The 23,127-nt window shown below is 46.9% G+C and overlaps 1 protein-coding gene across 1 annotated transcript in view; it reads left to right on the plus strand.

The window, feature by feature from the left end:
- Window positions 1–23,127, plus strand: part of LOC147718790 (connector enhancer of kinase suppressor of ras 2-like) — a 1,944,591-nt gene that overhangs the window by 1,167,367 nt on the left and 754,097 nt on the right. The window contains exon 13 of the mRNA XM_086967239.1: window positions 10,783–10,790. Within this exon, the coding sequence (XP_086823365.1) occupies window positions 10,783–10,790 (8 nt within the window). The remainder of the gene's footprint in view (window positions 1–10,782; window positions 10,791–23,127) is intronic.

Here is a 23,127-nt window from a genome sequence, read left to right on the forward strand (position 1 = left end):
TTTTAATGTAAGTCCAGGTCATGTGTATAAAGTCTGCAAGGGGAGCCTGGCATTTAAGACATGCAAGCAAGCAAGCAAGCATTGTCTATACCTTGTATATCCTGAGGGGGTGATGTATGCCCACCATAAGAATTTAAAATGCAGCAGCTTGTGACGGTGAATCATGGAGATTTTATGTGTTTGTGTGCAGCAGTACTGCCATTGGAAATCAGATATAGCATGGCCCAGGTCCCGCTCCCATGGCTCTCTTATTCCAGAATACTTAGTGGGAAGTAATAGGATGCAAGCCTGGCATAGTTTAGACATTAGGTGTTCCCCACCCGGATCTTTGATGAGTAAAGTCAAGGGGGTGAAGTTGAGTGGCTCGAGTGGGAATCTGAGGAGTTGTGCACGTAAAGTATTCTGTAGCCTGTGTAATATGAAATTATCCATCTGTGTGCACTGTGCAGTCTAGCGCCGTCTGTCCGAGAGAACACATGGCCTTGGGGGTTTAGGGCACTCATTGGGTCAAGGGTGAATTTAGTGAGTGTGTGATGGGCAACTAGGTGTTGCCTGCCAGAGGGAGGGCTGGTGAGTAAAGTAAATGGTCACCTGTGGATCTGACTAATTTCCTCCAAGCCCAGCTAGTTGTTGAAACAGTTTGGATATCTTGTGGGTCTCATTTTAGACCTTCCGATAAGATTGCTGAAAGCAGAATCAGGTGTATGTGATCCGCTTTAGGTTTGATGTGTGGGATCCTGGCGTCCGGATGGTACCAATTCCTAGCAAAACTACACTGAGCCACCAAGTAGTACATTTGAAAACACAGGACCCCGAACCCACCGCCTTCGTAGGGCATCGCCATGGTGTCCCATTTAATCCTAGGCTGTTTATTGCCCCATACTAGGTGTAAGAGTGGTGTACATAATTCTGTAAAGAAGGAGGAGTCAGAGAGATAGGTATATGGTGAAACAGGTCTAGGAATTTTGGAAGCACACGCCATTTTAATTATGGCAATTCTGCCTAGCATCGCTATTGGTAGTTTTAACCAACTTTCAACTTCACTGGTCAGCTTGTCGTATGCAGCAACGTAGTTCAGTCTGTTCTGGGCCGCTGTGGATATGTATCCCTAGATATTTTACTACGTCTTCACAACGTACTAGGGGTTATTCAGTGGCGATCGTCCGGGTGCACAGAGTCAGTGGAAGCATCTCAGGCTTGCCCCAGTTAAATTGTCGGCCAGAGAGCGCCACAAATCTGCCTACCTCTCTAAGGGTGGGGTCAAGGTTATCGCTAGTTTGTCTGACATATGTCATCCACGTATAGAGTGACGAGCAGAGGGCGAGTTTTCAGTTGGAGTCATCTGTGAATGTGTCATTCCTGTAGGTGATGTGGTCCAGTGCAATCACAAACAGTAAGGGAGACAGCGGGCATCCCTGTCTAGTCCCACTTGTAGACTGGAATGCTCTAGTTAGCGTCCCGTTTAGTCGTAGAAGGGCAGTGAGTTTAGTTTAGTGTATAGTGAGCGAATGATGGAAGTGAACTTTCCTGGAATGCCCATTCTTTGAAGCGTTGAATGTAAAAACAACACTTCCAGGGAGTTGAATGCTTTTTCAGCATCCAACAGTATGGCAGCAGCAGGGGTAGCTGGTGAAATTCTGCAAAGAGTGTCTGTATGTTCAGTGCTGTGGATTTATGTGGGACAAACCATGATTGAGCAGGTGAAGTGATCTGATTCATTATGAGAGAAAGTCTGCTGGCTAACATTTTGGCGAGCATTTTGTTCTCAAAGTTCAATAAGGATAACAGGTGGTAGGACTCGCAATGTCACAGGTCTCTCCTGGTTTGGGAGTAGGAATATTACTGCTTCTCAGAGGGTGGAGGGAGAATGCCATTTTCCATTGCTTTCTGATACACTTCCAAGAAATAGGGGGCGAGTAAGTGTTTATATGCTTTATAGAAGCAACCCGGAAACCTATTAAGGCCTGGTGCTTTGGAGCATCTATTGCTTGGGTAACTTCCTCTTCCGTAAATGGTTCACTTAGAAACTGGCGGTGCACGCTATCTAACCATGCCTCGGGGGAACAGGATGTGTATAAGTCTGTGTAGTAGGTGAGCACAGTGTCCTGTATATGGCTCGTATCTGTTGCCCTGGCACCATCTGGTCGTTGAAGCACAGCTTTATATGGCTGGCCTCCAGGGGGACTGTAGTATGTGTGCTAATGTGTGTCGCGGGCGCGCACCCTCCCCAAGTCTTCTCGCACTTGCATATTTTCCCAAATAGTGTGCCTTCCTGTCTGAATTGAATGAATTGAAGATTTGTACAGCGCAACTAAACCCGAAGGCATCAAGGCGCCGTGAGATTCTGTCATCAATTTAAGAGTGTCGTGTACATTGATTGGGGGTGTGATTTTTGTGTTTGGTCTACTTTTTGTTGTTGTAACCTGGTGAGTGTATGTCGAAGGTCTCTGAGTACGCCAGCATATTTGGAGATGCAAATCCCTCTAACATAAGCCTTAAAGGTCTCCCACAAAGTGGCCCTTGTAGACACAGTACCCTCATTCAGTTCCAAATAATCCACCATTGCTTGGCGCATTTCTGACTTGAATACTTTGTCCCTTAGGGCTGTGTCGGGACATCTACATTTGCGTTCTGATCCACCTACCATGCGCATCCATACTAGTGCTAGTGAGTAATCTGATAGGGTACGGGGTAAATGTTGCATGGATACTGTCCAGTTTATTAAACTGGGCGACAGCAACCAGTAGTCCAGACGGGTGCAGGTGTAGTGATATGCCAAATACTGTGTGTATGCTGCTTGTGCGGGGTATAGATGGGGCCAGATGTCTTCTAGAGTATGTTCCTGCTTAAGATCCATTAATGCTCTGTTTTTTGTGTCTGGGTTTCCCCATCTCTCATAATATAGGGAAAACTCATACCCAAATTACGTACCCAAAATGTAGCAAGAACTATCTACTTAGAGCTCTAGTGTATCAACACTGGGGAGATGGTGGCGCTACGCCAGAACCTCCAATACGTAATAAAGGCTGTCACTTTTGGCATGCAATAAAAAACAATCACAATTTTACCTTGGCCTGCAATATCCCTCAACTTCTAAATTAACATTTTCATCTCAACAGTTCCATCAAACTAGCTAGATGAAAATAAGTCTGCACTGACACCGAAGCCGAGGCATGGAGGTGATCTGTTTGGGGAGGTAGGTACTTGGTTTCTCTTCTTTTTGGACAGTGTTTGATAGAACTCATGCACCTCTGATGGTGTTTTGAAAATCCGGGACCTGCCATCAATGTCCACCCTCAGGTGTGCTGGGCACAGCATGCCATAGCTCAGTCCCAGGTTCCTGAGGGTGGTCTTAACTCAGAGAACTTTTGCCAGGCTTCCTAGACAATGATGGTGTAGAATAGATACATGTAAATTGTTGGCTTTTGCACCCTGCCAGTGGAGTGGGCCCTTTTCTCTTGACAGTCGCAGCACATTGTCTCTGTCCTAAAAAGGTGAGCAGGCGAGCAATTATGGATCGGGGAGGGCAATCAGCGTTCGTACGAACGCCCTAGAGATCGGTGGGCTCTCTCCACCAAGTCGCCGGGGAGAATGAATCTCTGCCAATTAGATCTGCCAATAGTTGTTCAACAAAGCCATCGAGGTGACGCGTGTCGGTGGATTTGTGTGCCCCAGTTATTCGAATGTTGTTTGGCCTGCTCTTGATTTCCATAGCTTCATTCTCCAAAGCGTTGGTCATTCCAGTCTTTTAGTTGTTTAGTCAGCGCCATCTTTGAGGTCCGATACCCTGCCCTCCACTGTGTCCAGGCGGCCATCGTGTTTGTCCAGCCATGCCACCATGTCCCCCAGGCGCTTGTCTAGAGATTCAAAACGAGTGTCCAGTCCCTTAAAACCTGCACGTAGCTCTGCCAGGATCGTGTTGTACCCTTGTGCAGCCATTTCTATTTCTGGATGTTCCCCTCCTTCTACCTGTCCTGAACCAGTAGTATCACCAAAGTGCGCTGGGGAAATGTGTGAAAAGCGTAGCCTCACTTATGAAGTGTACTTGGGAGCAGCCGGGTCGCTGGGAGGTGCGTGCAAGCTGGGCGCCAATGAGGATGCCAAGGTCAAGGGTACTGTTGTAGAGCTAGATGTCTACTCTGGGTGCCTGATTAATGGCCCCACTCAGCGTCAGTAGTCCAGTGGATCTGCCCCAATCTAGGGTTTTTTTTCAGGGCTCGTTTTCCCAACCAGTTTTAAACGTCGCAGATAATGGGACTGCCTACGGGTAGCTGCCTAGTTGACACAGGCCTTGGTTGCAAATCTCTCTGAAGAAGTCAGGTACTTTTAATGGGTGGTGAGCCTGCCAATGGGGCTACCCATGTAGGTGGCCAAACTCTGTACTACTGTCCTGCTATGGGACCCACGTCTTGATATCAGTCAATATTTTGTTTCAACATATATAGGCCCCAGGGGGGGTGACCTTTGAGAAGCATTGGTTAGGTGAATCGGGGTTGGGAACAGCTACTCCAAGGCCCAGCAATATCTTCAACACTCCAGATTCCTCTCGCTGGTAAAAGAACGTCTGTGGTGCACTGGTCTGATAAGTGGTGGCGGCTGTGGTTGATTGGTGAGGGCCTATCAGGTGTGGTTGGGCGCTGGCAAATGGGGGTGTGGGACCGCTTCAGTCTGCTGATGGGAGACGTGCTCGCACCACCGCGGCACAGAGGAGAGCCTCCGTCATCGTTTCCCGACCGAGTGACTGACACCTGTGTCCATCTGCACAGCTCTGAGTGTGGTATTTGAAGAAATGCCCCAGCCTGTGGTCCCAGAAGCCCAGCCTGTGCCGCCGATTTGGCTCTGAGGTGTGTCTTGGTCAAGGTATTTACTTAGCGTTACAATGGGTTGCAGGGCGCTGGAGCCTATGCGAGTGCCGCTGCCATTTATTAGTCTGAGGAGCATGCGTAGGCCGCTGATGAAAATGGCGATGGCCTACCTCACAGCAGTTCTCTGGCGGGCTGGGGAGCACTACTCCTTGGCATTTAGGACCGCATGTAGAACACAGTTCTGTTGATGCGGCCCAATGTTGAGCCTGCTGAACCCGTCCAGGTTTAGGTCAGCGGTAGGTTTTTGTTGTCCGAGGCCGTTGGGCGTCATGTTAGCGTGTGGGAGGAGACGTCCTCCTGGATGCACTTAAAGCTCCGGCCATGGTGCCCAAGAAGTTCTTCAATCGGTGATTCCGGAAGTCTCCAGAGCGCCAAATCTTTGGATATGCGTGCTATGTCATTGCCTCCACCTGTGCTGTGGCTTCTGAGGGAGGCAATGAGGGTTTTAGTAAATTAAATCATTATAATTGGGAGGGGTCTGACAGAGCTCCAAGACTACGTGGCCACCTTGGCAGGCGTCCTGGCCACACTCCGTGCTCACCCCCTTTTAGCTTGGCATAGAGTGGTTAGGCTTAACTCAGAGGCAATGTGTAAAGTATTTGCACAACAATTCAAACAGTATTAAAGAGAAAACACCACAGAAATAGGACCCAACACTTAGTTAGAAAAATAGAGCTTAATCTAATAAATAAAACAAGACCAAATTGACAAACACCTAATCAGCAAAACCAGAGTTATGAATTTTTAAAGAATAAACTGTAAAATAGCACCTAAAAGCATAAAGCACCAAATGCGGCTATCTTGTCACGCTTGACTGGGTCAAAGTCAAAAGTTCAATGGAATGCAGGTCAGATACAATCACAGATTAGTCCTGCTGAAGATTTACATTTTCAAGTTTTGTGCCAAGAGTCCTGTTCACGTTGGAGATGGTTGCGAGGAGCAAGATGAGCCTCATAGGCCGTGGTCTGTATGGTGCAAGGAGCAGGCTCGGATTTGCAACAGGTGGGCTGGTTCTTTGTGTTGGAGGTCCTCCGCGGGCAATCGATGTTTGCTGTGAAAAGCGATGGGCTGGTGTCGGCTAGCCCTGAATTGTGGTGCAAGCAACCCAGTCTCCATGCAAACAGGCCACAAAAGCCTAAAAGCTTTATTTAAAGAGCCCGTTTGCCACACCAAATGTCCAGGACCTGAGAGGCACATATTAAAGGCTGTGCAGATGCAAATTAAAGGTTTTCCACAAAACAATAAAATGTTGGAAAAATGTTCCCCTGCATGTTTGCTTTTCTCAACTGTAATAATTAAATTTAAAAAAATAAGTTTTTCTGGCATAATTCACAAAAGTATGAAAATATCTATGTATGAAGAGTACATGGTAAAATGCACATGCATTTCTGATCAACAAATACTGTACATTTCCTTTTATATGGAACGTTGTTAACAAAAATGTTGTCGTACAAAAATATGTTAGTGTTGCAAAGTCATCCTGTTCCCTGGCCACCCTCATTTTCTGGTGACTGGTACTGGTGGTAACTTACTCTGACTGTCCCTGGGCTCTTTTTAACATGGTCCAGGGGCAGTGCTATGGTGAAACCAAAGTGGAAATACACACACACATTATGATACACTATGGGGTTGATTACGATGTCAATCAGAAAGGCTCCGAATCTGATTCGGGTCTGCCAAGTCCGATTCGGAACCTGTCCTTCCAACTGATTCAGAAAGCTTTCCAAATCACCGATGCCGATGTTTGGAAAGCGTTCAGACTTTCCGATTCGGTTCTGACTTGGTTCCGGATGGCATTCGGAGAAACTGAGTCAATCAGAGATTACAGCATTTCCGACTGAGCAATTACGAGGTCGGATTCAGACAGCCTTTCCGAATCGGTTGTTCTGACGCGGATCAGCTGTTGGATTATGACTTTGGGGGCCCATAGCAGGCATCCCTTCTCCCGGAGCCTTACAAATGGGGCTTGTGGGGGTAACCAAGGGACAACCTTTCAGACCATGCACAAGGGAGCCCCTTTCAGACCATGCACAGAGTGGCAGGCACCATGCAGTGCCGGCCACAGGGTGCACGATTTTCCCCAGCCACCCCTTTCTTCAATGAGAGCCTGTCTATCCGGTCGGAACACAGGCTGCCATTGAAGTCAATAGGAGTTCGACCGAATGGTATCTGGAACAATTGTAATCATTCAATTGGACTCGCTAAATCCAATTTGGTCAGAAACCATTCCGAGACCGATTCCGTCGGAATGCTTTCTGACTGACATCGTAATCAACCCCATTGGTTTAGGCTACCCATATGATTGGCATGACCTACCCTATAAGTCCCTAGTACATAGTGGGGCAGGGGGATGAAAAATGCTTTAAGTCCGTAGTACATAACAAGGCATGGCAGTTTAGAGGCCAGCAGCCTTTTCTGCACTTGCTTGTGTGCACTGCTGAGAGCCTGGGGTACTTTAAAAGCAGCCCTGTGTTGCAGCACTGCTTTCATATGTAAATTGTGCCCAAACTTGACTTTGGTGGTAGTGGCACTTATAAATATATAAATAGGCTATCTGGTTTTAGGCTTAAACCTATAATAACTGATAAAACCCCACCGAAAGGAAAATTACCATCACTGGTATTAACATATAAACACTGAAAAAACGTCTTTGCAACCACAAAGTAAGTGCCATTCATGCAAAGGAAAATGATGAGTGAAAGAGTAATTTTTTTTTCTTCCTGAAGGGGCCAATACAATGTAACTTTGTCATACAAGGTAGCATCAAGAAAGACTGGGCTAACATTATTCGGCTTGAATTTTGTTGTTCGGGGATGTCACTAAAACATTGCCTCTTCTTATTTCTGCTTTTTTTAGTTTTGTGGTCTTCGGTCTAAACATGCAGGGTTTAGAAGCATGTTTTAGGTCTTATTTAGTTATTTTATAAACTGTCGAGAATCGGGAAATATGAAAGTCAGGTTTCAAATGTTGGCTACATTTAATTTCACCAATAGGTAAAATGGCTGGTTTCATAAGAATCTTTCCTAATATGTACCATCACATTTACCCACAGACAGAGAATGGGTGAAATCCTTTGATACGTCAGCCTCCTTTTCTAGTGAGTCAGTATTGATTGTAAGTGAATTGCCAAACACCAAAGTCTTTAAACATTCAATGTAAGATGTAGTGACAGGTATATGTGAAAAGAATGTTGTCACCCAGCATCTGAAATTGTGGTGAAAACATGACACCAGGTGTTTGGTAAATATTGAACGCAGTGTCACTTGGAATGCTGCTGAGAAAAATTCCATCAAAGTTCAATAAAGTGAGTGATATTGTTTGTATTTGTAGTAATTCAGCTATGTATAGGAAAAGGTTGTATGGTGGTCTGTCAAAATTGATACCTGAGCTGAAGTGCTTCCCTGTAACAGATCCTTGTCACTTGCTAGATGGTATACTGAAAGCATCTTTACAATCTTCAGAGTTAATGAAGAATGCTATTAACTTTGTAGTCCATTCTGGGGCAGTAAAGATGTATTTGGACCTTATATACCCTGTGCAAACGCTACCTATACACATGCACTATCAGTGCATAAAGTAAGAAATAATTAAAATTGAATTAAAATTCCATTAACACTGGAAAAACACTGTTTCTGTTGTTTTTAATGGCACGAAAGTGTGTAACCACTGATAAACACAGTTTTTTAAGGTATTGAAAAAACTGAAAAAACCCCACCAGAATTTACCAAAAATAGAAACTGAAAACAGGAAAGCCTATGTATAAACTATAATATTGTGGCATATTAGGTATCCTCAGCGTCTACTCCATATGTCCCAGGGGTGGGGGAGAAGGCAAAAGACACTCAATTGATGACAGAATCTAGAACAAATCAAAACATTCAACCCCAGTCAAGAGATCTGAGTTAAATCCATCATTCTTTTGCTCACCATGACACCCCAGTTTAGACCTGGCCATATGCAAATCCGTCTTGACCCTGTGCCTCATGGGAACAGTCCAGCCCGAACTGCCAAGCCAGGACCTCCCTCGATCAGAAACAAGCATCCTTTGACCGGTTTTGGGGTTTCACCTCTCATGCAGGATAGCTTGAATCCAGTGGCACAGGAAGCCTGGGACCCATGTCGGGGCATACCCGGCACATTTAGGGTGAGAAAGCAAAAGACACACAATTGATGGACTGAATGCAGAACTAATCAAAACATTCACCCCCAGTCAAGAGATCTGGGTTAAATCCATTATTCTTTTGCTCACCATGCCACCGCAGTTTAGACCTGGCTATAGGCAAAATAGCTTGACCCTGTGCCTCATGGGAACAGTCCAGCCCGAACTGCCAAGCCAGGTCCTCCCTGAACCGGAAACAAGCATCCTATGACCGGTTTTGGGGTTTTACCCCTCATCAGTCAGGATAGCTTGAATCCAGTGGCACAGGGAGCCTGGGATCCATGGCTGAACATACCCGGCTCATTGAGGGTGAGAAAGCAAAAGACACACAATTGATGGACGAAATGCAGAACAAATCAAAACATTCACCCCCAGTCAACAGGTCTGGGTTAAATCCATTAATATTTTGCTCACCATGCCACTGCAGTTTAGACCTGGCTATAGGCAAATCAGCTTGACCCTGTGCATCATGGGAACAGTCCAGCACGAAATGTCAAGCCAGGTTCTTCCTGGAGCAGAAACAAACATCCTAAGACCGGTTTCGGGGTTTCACCCCTCATCTGCCAGGAAAGCTTGAATCCAGTGGCAGAGTGAGCCCGGGACCCACGTCTGGACCTGGCCTGGCAGTTCGGGCCGGACTGTTCACATTGGGCGCTGGGTCCAAACTGGAATGGCATGGTGAGCAAACAATCAATGGATTTAGGCCCAGACCTCTGTATTGGGGTGAATATATGACATTGTTCTGCATTCTGTACATCAATTGTTCTTTTTGCATTTGTCACCCGGAGTCGGACAGTTATGCCCAGATGTGGGTTTCATGCTCTCCATGCCACTGGAGTCAATCTATCCTGGCTGAAGAGGGGTGAAACTCCAAAATTGGTACTAGGATGCTTGTTTCCAGTCCAGAGAGGACCTGGCCTGGCAGTTTGGGCTTTACTGTTCCCATTGGGCACAGGGTCAAGACTGATTTGCGTATAGCTGGGTCCAAACTGGAATAGCAAGGCGAGCAAAAAAACAATTGATTTAGGCCGAGATCTCTGTACTGGGGTGAATGCATTCTGTCCATCAATTGTTCTTTTTCCAGGGGTGTGGGGATCATGTAGTTATAAGGAGTACCCTTACAAAAGAGGGTTGATATGCCCTGAGGAAATATAACATTTGACTTCCCCCACTGGAGTAAAGTGCTTCCCTAATTGGCATTTGTACTAGGAGCACTGTGAAGTTGGGGATCTACATTATGTTTGCATATTCAGAAACCCTAAAGTGTCCCCTAGGTATCTCAGGGTTAGGGGGTCCTGTAGATATAAGCAGAGTCCTTATAAAGGATGTTTTATAACTCCTGGTGTTTGAAAATCAGACATTTAATTTCCCCCATTGTAGATCCCCAGCCACAAAGGTTAACAGTGCAATAGTTTATGAACTCATAACTACTATGAGGTATTACCAAAAAAATATCATACGAGGACTTAGCAGAAAGTTATTGATAAATCTAACAATATGCTATTGTTGAATTGTTCCAAAAATATACAGAAAAGAAGTAACAAGACTTTTTTGTCTGTAAGCCAAAATGCAGCCTTCCTGTGGTCTCCCCTGATTGGTCAGAGTTAAGAGGATTAGCCAGGCAGCTTTGATGAAGTGATAAGTGGCATCCAGGGAGAGAGGCTTTCTCTTGGAAGAGGACTCTGCTACACAGGAATGCCAGAGCAAGGGGAAGGGTCGTAACGCATCAGCTTCAAAGGCAGAAGGGGACAGGAAGAGATAGCCAGGTCCATCTACCCCATCCCCTCTGAAAACAGCCAGATGGCAGGCTTAAGGATGGAATTTGCAGATGCCAGGGGGAGGAGATCTATGGAAATGAGCCATACTGAAGGTAGATTCAGCTAGTTCTTGCTCCTCTGCTGAGATTTCAGCCATATTGAATTTTGGAAGAATAGTGCTCTCTGGGAAACCATAGTGCCACACTTTGGAGGAAGTGGTCATGCTCTGGGTTGCTTCCCTGCATCCCATTGGACAGGAGAGCACTCGTTCCTGACCCCAGAGAACACTGAAAAAGTATCTAAGAGGGGCAAAGCCTCTCTGATCTACTCCTTGAAACTAAGAGAAGAAGAAAGGCTCATGTTGGAAGTTTGATTTGCACCAACCAGGTTCTACACTCTGACTGACTGCGCCTGTAGCACAATCTGGAACTACAGTCCTGAGGAACTAACTGCCTGCAAGAGGACTAAAGAGTGGACTCTCTGCAAGCTACAAGTTAACAGCTCACCTGGACCATCACCATAAAGAATTCTCAACCTGGTTTGTGTCCAGTGGATTTGTAATGGTACTGCCAAGTGGATTATAGGGACTGAAGTCCCAAACTTTCAGGGACCATTTTGGAAATTCCAGCCCCTTGGATTGTGTTTTGGACACTTTGGAGACAACAGAGGAACTTCAGGAAGAAGTTCCAGAAGTTTGGAGAGGTATGGAGCAACTTTGAAAAAAAGCTCCATAAGTGGACCGACTCAACCTGGAGAGCCAAGCTGGCGAACATCAACCACGAGCCGGCCTTGCCTGCTGGATCACCTTGCTGAAAAGCTCTAGAGGTCCAATTTACAGAGTTTGACAAGGAGCTCTCTGGAAAACAAGCTGGCAAACCCTCACCCAACCTGGCTTGGTGCAGAGCATTGAGGGACCCCAGCAGAAAAGCCTCCAGAAAAGTTTCTACGTCTGAAGGTAAACACTTGAACTGGCTCCACTGCGAGAGTCAAGCCGCCCACCTTCAACCACGAGCTAGCCTGGATCCCTGGTTCATCCCGCTGAAAAGCTCAGGAGGTCCGACTTCCAGAGTTTGACCGGCAGTTTGTTGAAAGTCAAGCTGGCGACCCCTCACTGAACCCAGACAGGTGAAGAGCCTTGAGGGACCGAGCAGAAAAAGCTCCATAATAGTTTCTAAGTCAGAAGATAAAAAGGGGTCCATTGTGGGCAGCCTGAAACTTTGATTTTGTCCCGGTCAAGTGCGACCAGATTTCCAAATAGGCGCTATAGGTTTGTATGTGCTATTTAGTGTTGAATCTTTATACATTCATATCTCTGGTTCCCTACATTTTTTTTGTCATTTTGGTGTTGTTACAAAGACAAAACTATTTTGTATTTTTATAAATTGGAGATGGATTTATATTGTCTGTTCTGTCTTAGATATTTACTGAATTGCTGTTTTCAAATGCTTTAAATACCTGTGTCTGAAGTTAAGCCTTTCTGCTCACAGCCTAGATACCAAGGGCTGAGCACGGAAATAATTTTCTGAGACCTATTCAGAGCCCTAGACTGTGTTACTGACCTCATTGCCGGTGGTAGATATATATCTACCACTTCTAATAATCCAGTTTCCAAAAGCTACAATATCAATACTCAAAAGGTTGTGAATGTAAATATATCTAGGTAAGCATTGACTTACTATTCTTAACTACACACCTACACACTTTGAAGGTATATGTATATATAGTTAAGGTACATATATGTTAAGTATAATAAACCTATAGTTAGCTATAACAATATTTACTGTCGCCATATTTTATTAGACAATATTTTGGTATGATTTTTTTGTAACACAATATATTGCTACCTTGATTTGTGCTACCATGATTATACACTTGTGGTAAATTCACTTGGTTGAGTAGAAGAGAGGTTCCGTGTGCTTTGAGTGCATTATGGGAATTTAACAGACACCCGTTTATAAACTAAAGGCTTGTGAAAATAATTGTTTCTTCTTATTTGCACAATCACTTAAAACAGAAAAAAGGTAACCCGTCTAATACTTCAATGTATGAAAACAAAATGTGTGTAACAGGTTCTATGTTGCATCTTTTGATTGATAAACTATTTGTAACCAAAAAGTTTTAATGTACGTGCTATTCACATATTATTTCCAGGAGTCACAGTTGAGCATTTGCAGTCCCTCTAGAGAGCAGGGATACATATAAATCAATATTAAATCCTACTGGGGGGGGTGTGGCTAGCCAGCCACGATGGCGGTCGGCAGTTGCTGAGCTCCGGGCAAGCCTGGGGGCTTTCTCCTGTTCCGAGGAGACTGTCTGCTTTGTATTAACGCTGTGGGGAGATAAAGACTACCGGAGCCCCCCGGGAGACCTTGCATGCCGCCGACGGGGGCTGTAAGCCCCAAAAGCCTGTAACAAGGATTCGGGCCTGTTGCGGCCTTCTCCTGAGGTACACCGGGGGCTATAGTTGCGGTGGGGCCCGGCCGGCCGGGACAGGAGACACCAGAAGTGCACAGCCCTCGGGCATTGAGAATCCGGCTGGTGCCTGGCCCGCTGGGGACCTGCGAGTGTGCGACCCTCGTTGGCAGTGACCTACTTCAGCGAGGGGGGGCACCTAAACAGCCCTGAAGTGGTTCAGAGGACCGGCATTAAACACGGCCTGCCCTGAATGTTTGGAGCTGTTTCTGCACGACCTGATTCGGGAGGACGGCGACCCGAGGCGATATTGGAGGGACTTGGAGGTAGGCAACCTTGAGCCCCGAGAGAGGGGTGGATGCAGATTCCATCACGGCCCCCCCCCTATTGCCTGATTCGCGGGCCTGCACTGGAGGACTGGCGGAGCATGGGCTGTCGCCCCCTCCCTTCTTATCACCCCTCTCCTACCACGGTGGTGCCTCAGGGACCGACTCGAATTGGCACAACGTGGATACCGTGGCTCTGCCTGAGGGAGGGAGGGGACACTACAGACTGGGCTGGTGCTGCCCCTGTGACTCCTTCCTGTTCATCTTGGCCGATGGCAGGGGCACGGAACATGACCAGCTGGGACCTTCCACTGTACGCCATGGGCCCTGTCCTGGCCCAAGAAATAGAGTGTGACAGACCCCGCGTGGCCGTGGGACAGTTTGCGAAGCGCTCGGTGGTGGCGCGATAGGGGACGGACCCAGTGCCTTTGTGCTTGTTGGAGTAGGTGTGCACACCCACCCTCCCTCTCCGGTTTACTGGATTTCCGCTCTCCTGGTCCTGGCGTGCCGTGCTGCAGGACCTACATCTTGGATCGGAGGAATCTGTGAGGCGGCGTGGGGAGGTGACCCTACCCCGAAGACACATTCTCTCCCGTGACGCCCTCTTGGGCAGAACCTATATATCACGGGTCGGACAGACCCGGTTCCTTCTCGACATGGTCCGAAAGGGGGCGAGAGTGCCGGAGAGTCAAGGAGAACCAGCAGCCACGCACCAAGCATCAGGCGCTGAGATGGGGCGGACTATGCTGGAGGCCTCTGGATCGGGCCCTGCTGGGGAGCAACAAGCAGATAAATTGGACTTAATTCTGAAAGAAATCAGGGACACCAGGTCGGCAATGGAGCTGCAGTTGGGGGCCCTAAACACGAACTTCTCCCTGCTTAAGGGGGACCATAGTAAATTGTCCGACAGAGTGAAAGACCAGGGCCTCGCCATTGCAGACCTTAGGCCAACGATGGCGGACCATACAACCTCTATACAGCAACTACAACAACAGGTTGCATCTATGATGGATCGGTTGGAGGATGCGGAGGGCCGCAATCGACGCAACAACATCCGCATCATTGGCCTTCCGGAGCGCGGTGAGGGGACCCACGCAGCAAACTTTATGGAGCAGTGGTTCCGTGAACACGTCACTGCGGAGGACCTGTCCCCACATTTCTGTGAAGAGAGGGTGCACCGGGTCCCCACTGGTAGGCCTAGACTGGGCCACCCACCTGATTTTCCGGATACTAAACTACCGAGACAGGGATTGAAGGACTGGGTTCTTTGGACCCAGCGGTGCCAGGGCACAACACCTGAAACCTTCGTGGGTAACCTGCTCCGGCGTACAAATCACAGAGACACGGGACACTTCCTTCGGCGTCAAAGAGTCAAGGTTTATTTACTGCAGGGAACACAGAAGTCACAAGAAGTACATCGAGTGTAGTTCGGGGAGACTGCTTCAAATTGTATTTGTGGATCGCTCCTTTTATACAGTTTCTACCCATAGGATAACATGATACACAATAGTTTACAACCTGGTTCCCACAAGTCGCTCTCAGAGGGGTCGCTTAGATCACTTTGAAACACACAAGATCCGGAACATAAGTGCGGAAACATTTGGCGGTTCCCAACTGTAAAAACCCATCTTCCCACCATTAGCAAATTCCAATCAGCAGTAAAGTAGATCGAAACAGGAACGAAGACAGGTGCAGAGGAAGACGGAGACAGTGGGGAGATCGGAAAGGGTGTAAAAGGGGAGTGTCGAGAAGCACGAGATACAGGCATCAAAGGGACGTGCCTAATGAGATGCACAACTGAGACAATAAGCCCGTGCGGCAAGATGAGCCTCGAGCGGCGCCATCTGCCTTACAGTAGCATCCCCCTCGTCATAAAGACACTTTCAAAGAACATGTGTCTTCCGCAAATATCTTGGGAGTCCCAGGGTCGCGAAGCGGACAGCGTCCGTTCGCTGGCTACTTGAGGGCAAGAGACAAAATGGATGCCGTATCTAAGATGGAACCCGTGGGTACAGATGACAACCCACATAACAAACGAACGGTTTAAGTTAGCACAGCGAAACTGCGCACACTTGCTAAACTCGTCATTTGCGGTTCATAGATACTAGACTCGACCATATTCGTGTGAGTCGAAAACACCACTTACAATTGTCACGGAACCTCAGACGCTCCTTTTGCCCTCATGTAGGCAAGCACTAGTCGGAATCATACTCGATATTCATCAGACCATCAAGATGTCGTTGTAGCATAGCTCTGTCCAACCGAGTCCCCTTGGTAACAGATGGTTGTCTCATACACGTTGCAGCACAGAGGCCACATAAGGCAGGACCACACTGCACACAAAGGCAACACGTGAACAGGAACACTACCACAACCCCGATGATCGTCAGAATCTTCCAACCCCAAGTCGACACCAGGCCCCAAAACCAACCAAGTAGCGTCCAATCCCCTACATCCACGTGTATGGATTCGGAGATCTTGTGCAACTTCGAGATGGCTTGATAGACAGTAGGAGCATTATCTGGAATGAAAATGCAACAGCTCGAATGGATCACTTTACATACCCCACCGCGATCTGCTAAGACAACATCTAAAACCATACGGTTTTGTAATGTCATAAGTCTCTCCGCCTGAAGTTCTGTGGTGATATTACCAAGGGCACTGGCAGTAATGTTAGCTGTCGATTCTACCACTCGAGTCAAATGTCTCAGGTTCCTACTATTAACCATAGGTCCCCAAAACGGGAGGAAACCCTTGAAAAAGTCTCCTGCCTCTTGACCGGCAGTATCCTCTTCACTAATTACGCCTCGTACAACTCTAGTCTTATGATAATCGGCATCTACAGTAAACGTCGGAGGCAACAGATTTGCAACAAAACATGAGCCCATGAAGTCTGCGGGCAACCATGTGTATGCACGATCATGACAGATGAAGTACGTACCCTTGGCAGCCAGAAGCACAGGGATCGGGGACATTGACAGAACGTAACTTTCAGTGCAAGCACTTACTCCAAGTGAGGCTTGCGAGCCACGACCCACAAGACAAAGATTACCAGTGTGGGGTACGACCCATATTGGAGACGAGCTTTTAAGCTGCTTTTCATTAGTGAACGTACTATATTCCCCTCTATTCGGTGCCCTATAGGCTTGTACCTCTGCCTTAGGGATGAGATAAGCATCATAGATCTCATCTTCCAAATCCTGTATTATCATCGATACCACCCACTGCCATGAGGTAGGACCCGGTTTGGGGGAACGTTCTGGAGAGGGGTGGAAACCTAGTGCGCTTCGAAGCATTGTTTGGTATGCTCGAGCTGACCCTTGGGAACTATACGGTAACACCAGATATGGAATTCCCTTACCCGTAGTATGTGGCATCAACCCACACACCCAACAATTAGTAGTGTTAACCACTAACTGATGCTGATGGAGGAGCTGGATAAAGGAATTGTTGCGGAATTCTACACGTCTAGCCTGTTCGTGTTCTGGTAACATATGAAAGGAATGAGGAGAAGCAGTAGAAGTAATGTTAGGGTAAGGAGTAGGAGTAGGGGTAGGAAGTAAGAAGTAAGACATAGTGTAATACACCCCACCCGCCAAAAATGCAGAAGCAGTTAAAAACAATACAAACAATTGGGATACAAAACATTTCGTACGACTAAGTTTCTGCAGCTTGACTCTATACGCCTGCGTTCCTTCCAAATCGTTCAGCTTTGAAAATGCCATTTCCCTATGACCGTCCGCAACGTTTCTTGACGCACTTCGTTCTGTGCAGCAATAGTCAATTCCCAGGAGTTCCTAGGAACCGACGGCCTTTAACCTAGCGTCAAGACCTACTGTCCAGAAGGAAGTACGCGCGCGGCCCTACGGCCCTCAATACACAATATGTATTTATTTAGCACAATAATTCAGCTGTGGAAGGAAAAAGATACAAGAAAAAAATCTTGATATATGTACAAAACAATTTTCAGTGATACGAATTGTTCACAGTTGATCAGGGGAAACGAAGATATTGCAGTTATCAGTTTCAGCAAAGCAAGAAAAAAATTTATTTGTCCTCAGTATGAGAACGCAAAGAATATCGATGTTTCCCGGGACGTGTCTGCACGTCGAACAAAGGATCCGTCGAAGAGACAGCGTCCTGTTGATCAGTTTGCTGATTTGGTCTTGAGTCTTTTGCTGACAATGTTCCAACAATGGCTTTCTGCTGCACTGAGTGTTCACCAACAAGTTGTGCGTCACTGAAAGGTACAAACGCCGGCAATGTCGCTGCTTCTGTTGACGCAATGCCTTTCCTCACCCACGGGTCTGCCGGCAAAGGAATAGGGACTCGCTTACAATGGGTAGCATGTACCCAGTTCTTCCGTCCCTCAAGACGAACGGCAGTCCTCGTGGCCAAAAGCACCTGGTGAGGTCCAACAAAGCGGGGGTCCAGATTCTTCTTGCGCGAAAAATTTCGGGTGACAACCCAATCACCAGGCTGGAGCTGGTGGCCTGGACCCTCCGTCTGCGTCGGCAAGGCGTCGTAAACCTGTTGATGAATTAACCTCAGTTTAGCAGTCAAGTCATGTAAGTAGTCAATCAACATCGGGTACTCAAGATCAACAAACATACCTGGCCTAGGAACCCCCCACACATTCGCAGGACGGCCGAACACTATTTCATAGGGACTAAGCCCTATTCGGGAGTGTACAGTCGCCCTAGTTGACAGTAATGCTAGAGGCAAAGCATCAGGCCACGAAAGTCCAGTCGTAGCCTGGATCTTCGCTAATTTTAGTTTAAGGGTGCCATTGTACCCTTCAACCAATCCAGCTGACTGGGGATGATTGGCGCTATGGAATTTCTGATTAATTCCAAGGCCCTTACACACACTCCTCATCACACTTCCAACAAACTCACTTCCGTTATCTGACCACACGACTCTAGGCATTCCATACCGAGGAAAGTATTCCTTCAGTAGGATTTTCGCAGTAGACAAGGCAGTATTATCTTTGAGGGGATAGGCCTCGATCCATCGGGAGAATGCGCAAACCACAACCAAAACGTATTTCAGGTTATTGCATCGCTCCATATGGATGAAGTCCAATTGGATCACCTCAAAGGGATACGAAGGAGGAGCAAAACTGCCAGGGGGAGTTGGGGTTCCTTTGCCAGGATTGTACATTATACACACCATACAATTCTTCACCAAACGTTCAGCACACTTAGTAATTCCATCATTCTTCCACACATCAGCCAACAACTTGCAAATACCTTTCGCGCTAATATGTGCTAACCCATGTGCCATTTGCACAACGGCCAGTACATACGCATCAGGCAACATCCATCTTTTCTGATCTGACAAATCAATCCAGCAACCATTCACATCCAACCTTCCCGTACTTTCTTTCCACTTCATCTTTTCAGTGTCGGTGGCCTCATTCTGAATTGCTTTCACACTCTCTATAGTATTCTCACACATACTTGATTCTGTAGGCCACCTAACCGAATTCGTCACATACATTCGAGTGCTAAGGTTCCGGGCAGTCTCCTTAGCAATCTCATCTGCAAACGCATTACCACGACCAACATCATCCGTCACCTTACGATGCGCACTACATTTAACAATTGCAACTTGAGCAGGCAAAGTCAATGCATCCAAAAGATCGTTCACAAGCTGGCCATGCTGTATTTTCGTGCCATGTGACGTCAAGAAACCACGCTCTCGCCACAACCGTCCAAAGCTATGCGCTACACCAAAAGCATACTGACTATCGGTGTACACATTCACACGTTTCCCTTTTGCTAATACACATGCTCTAGTAAGAGCAATCAGTTCTGCAGCTTGGGCAGAATTCTGATTCAATCTCGCAGTCTCAACAACAGTATTCAACGTCACAACAGCATAAGCAGTAGTCACATCACCATTCGGCAATTTAAAACATGACCCATCCACATACAGGGTGCCATCCGGGTCTTCCAATGGGGTGTTTTTAAGGTCCACACGACCTTTTGTTTCCTCCTCTGTCCGCAAGTAACAGTCATGTTCTGTTACTGCATCTGACTCTGCACTAATTGGTAACAAAGTTGCCGGATTTAGGACATTACAACGTTTTATCTGAATGTGGCTTGCCAAGAGCGTCAATTCGTACCCAGATAACCTCGCACTCGTCAAGTGCTGAGTTTTCGTACGGTTCAAAAGAGTATCGACTGCATGCGGAACCATCACCGTAAGCATATTATCCATGACCAATCCTGCTGATTGTCGGATGGAGACCGCAGCTGCCGCAGTTGCTCTCAAACAACTCGGCAATGCTCTAGCTACTGGGTCTAAGGTCGAGGAAAAATATGCACATGGACGTTGCTTACCACCAAAAGGTTGCGTTAAGACGCTTAAAGCACAACCTTCCCTCTCGTGAACATATAACGTGAACGGCTTGCTGTAATCAGGGGTACCTAACACAGGGGCCGAACACAATGAATCACGTAATTCAGAAAAACGTTTCTGACATTCTTCCGTCCATGGTAAAGGAGTCGAAACATCCTTGCACGTAAGAGCCACCAATGGTTTCGCTAGCAATGAAAAATTAGGAATCCACTGCCTGCAGTACGATGTGATACCTAGAAAGGCACGCACATCTCTTTGGGTTTGTGGCACAGCCATGCGCGCAATCGCTGCAATTCTCTCTGGGGTCAATCTCCTTCCCTCCTTTGACAATAAGTGACCTAGATAGGTTACTTCTTGACAACAATATTGGAATTTAGAAGGTGACACCTTGTGATTTAACTCACAGAGATGTTGCAGCAACGACACTGTAGCAATTTTGCAAATGTCCTGAGTATCAGCAGCCACCAATAAGTCGTCGACGTATTGGATTAAAACCGCACCAACCGGCAACCTAAACGCATCTAGTTGACCCTTCAAAGCTTGACTGTAAATCGATGGACTTTCACAGTAGCCCTGAGGAGCGCGTTTGAACCGGAAGCTACGTCCACCAAGAGAGAAACCGAAAAGGTCCCTGCTCTCTTCGGCAATCGGGATGCTGAAAAACGCATTTTTCAAATCAATCACCGAAAACCATGAAGCCGTAGCTGGAATCAGAGTCAGTAGCGCCGTAATGTCAGGCACAACAGGGAATTGAGGAACCACAATTTTATTCACCTCCCGTAAATCAATAACAAAACCATAAACAGGCGGTTTGGTAGGATCAGTACGTTTAAGAATGGGCAGTACAGGACTATTGCACACGTTTCCCCGAGTTTCTTCAATGACATCTTTCTCGATCAAATCATAGATGATCGCTAACAAAGCTCGTTCACCATCCAGGGAGATACGATATTGGGGAATACGTGGTAATCGCACATTCTATTTCAACTGAACAACATAAGGGGAGATATCAAGGAGGCCCACGTCGTTTGGACCCGTCGCCCACAAAGATGCAGGAAGAGAACTCAATTCCGGTGGAAGCTTATCGAGGGACAAGTACATGGGAGAGACTACCCTCTCCCCTAACGTAAGCTTTATACCCGCAGGAGAACAATACAAAGTCGCATACAAGCGTTTAAGCAAATCCAGACCCAAAAGATTTTCACCACAACCAGTGGTTAAAATCAACGGAGCTTCGAGCTCACGAGGCCCAATTTTAAGGGGCAAAGGGCGCGAAACTGGATTGCTAACGGGGGCGCCAGAGAATCCAACGGATACATTTGTTAAGCCAGACAAAGGTGCGCCAGGGAGTTTCGAATGCATGATAGAACTTTTCGCTGCACCAGTGTCCAACAGAAAAGGCTCAACGACGCCCGATGTAGCAACTGCGACGTAAGGCCCTCTCTGATCAACCGGAACTGATACCACTCCCTCTCCTTGTCTTTGGCTGTCCTAGTAATTACTATCGTCAGTTCCCTGATCGACGTAATAATCGTCTACATTGTACTGCGCAGATCGTCCTTGCGATGATCCACGTTGATCGAAACAATTATTAGAATTTGACGAGTTATCAGAACAGTCGTTCTGAGCACCACGACCTCTACCACGTGATGCGTGCTGTGCACCACCACGACCTCCTCTAGACGAATTACCACCACTACGGTCATTTAAAGCAGGACAATTGAATTTAATGTGTCCCTCCTGTCTACAATAAGCACATTGGTTGTACCCCAACGAAGATCTCTGAAAAGATGAATCATTACGCGGCTGCGATCGATTTGATTGCGACTGCGATCTATTCTGCTGAGGCGCATTCTGATTAGAACGCGGCGGATATGCTTGTTGTAACAACACTTTAGTTTTCAGCTCTTTCGTCTTTTTATCGGCACGGTCATTTTCCTCTTTTTCTCTATTTTCGTAATATTGTGCCGTAGCCAATATCTGAGCTGAGGTAGAAACGGCCCACGCACTTTCTAAATTTTTCAATTTATTGCACAAGTCGGGCAATAAGTTCGATACAAATTTATCCACAAACAACCTTTGTCCACCCTCAGTACCCATATCCTGCCCACTATGATCGACGAATGTTTCCTCGAACCTCGTAAAGAAGTCTGAAACACTCTCATCTTTCTTCTGCTTACAGGCTGACAACTTGTCCCAATTTACCCTCATAGCTGGCATAAGCGTTTTCATTAACGTAATGATTCGCTGGGGAAGAAGTTCAATCAACTGATCGGGTTTAGTAGCAGCCACTTGTCCAGCGTCTGCCGCTGTAATGGCAGCCCAATCACCACCTAATTCATTCGCGTGATCTTGGTGACGAATCTTGGCCCATACCGGTTGCGGTACGACATTGCCAAACAACATGTCGATATCGGCCAGATTCATTATCGTAGTTCAATGTCCTCAACGAACAATGCATGAGGAATAGGAGCAGGACGAAGAGATAGCAACCGTTCAATAGCACGTCGGACATTAGTATCGACTATCAGTCCAGTTGCGAACTGAAGCCGAAGATTAGACAGGGCGGTCAGCACCTCGTCAGGCGCAACAGCCGCTATCTGATCATGTAAGAACTTGCACATTTCATCAAACACATATCTCTGAGTAGGTATGTTGAATTGATCAAACGTTTCGAGGACAACACGAGGTGGATTTCTAACAGGGTTTATCATCCAACCCATCGCCATATTGTATAGCGCAACACGTTCTCTATTACCAGGAAGCTGGCTACGTCTCTGTGGACCATCAGAACCTGCAGACCCAAAAACAGGTCCGAGCGACTGAAAGAAGTTTGTCGCAAGGGGAGAATCACCATTACGAGTAGAGGGAGAAGAGTAAGACACAGGACTAACAAGAGAAGGAGTAGAGACGTTAGCAGCAACAGGGGTTAACAACACAGGAGCAGTAGCGTGAGCAGTAGCGGGAACAGGAGTATGTGGAAGCGGAGGAGCAGTAGGAATAGAAAGAGGCAAAGGAGCAGGAACAGTCGGAAGAGCAAGTGCAGGTTGAGGAACTGGTGGAACAGGTACGGCAGGGACCACAGGAGCTGCGGTACCCTGTACGTACGGAGGTGGCGACTTCATAAGATAGGACATTAAAGAATCCTCAACTGCCTCTTCCTTCTTATCCGACTCCGTAGACAAAACAGGATAGCATTTGTCTATGGACATACGCTGTAATCTCTCAAACACTTCCTTATC

The sequence above is a fragment of the Lissotriton vulgaris genome, chromosome 4_1, assembly GCF_964263255.1.
Source record: "Lissotriton vulgaris chromosome 4_1, aLisVul1.2, whole genome shotgun sequence".
NCBI lineage: Eukaryota > Metazoa > Chordata > Amphibia > Caudata > Salamandridae > Lissotriton > Lissotriton vulgaris.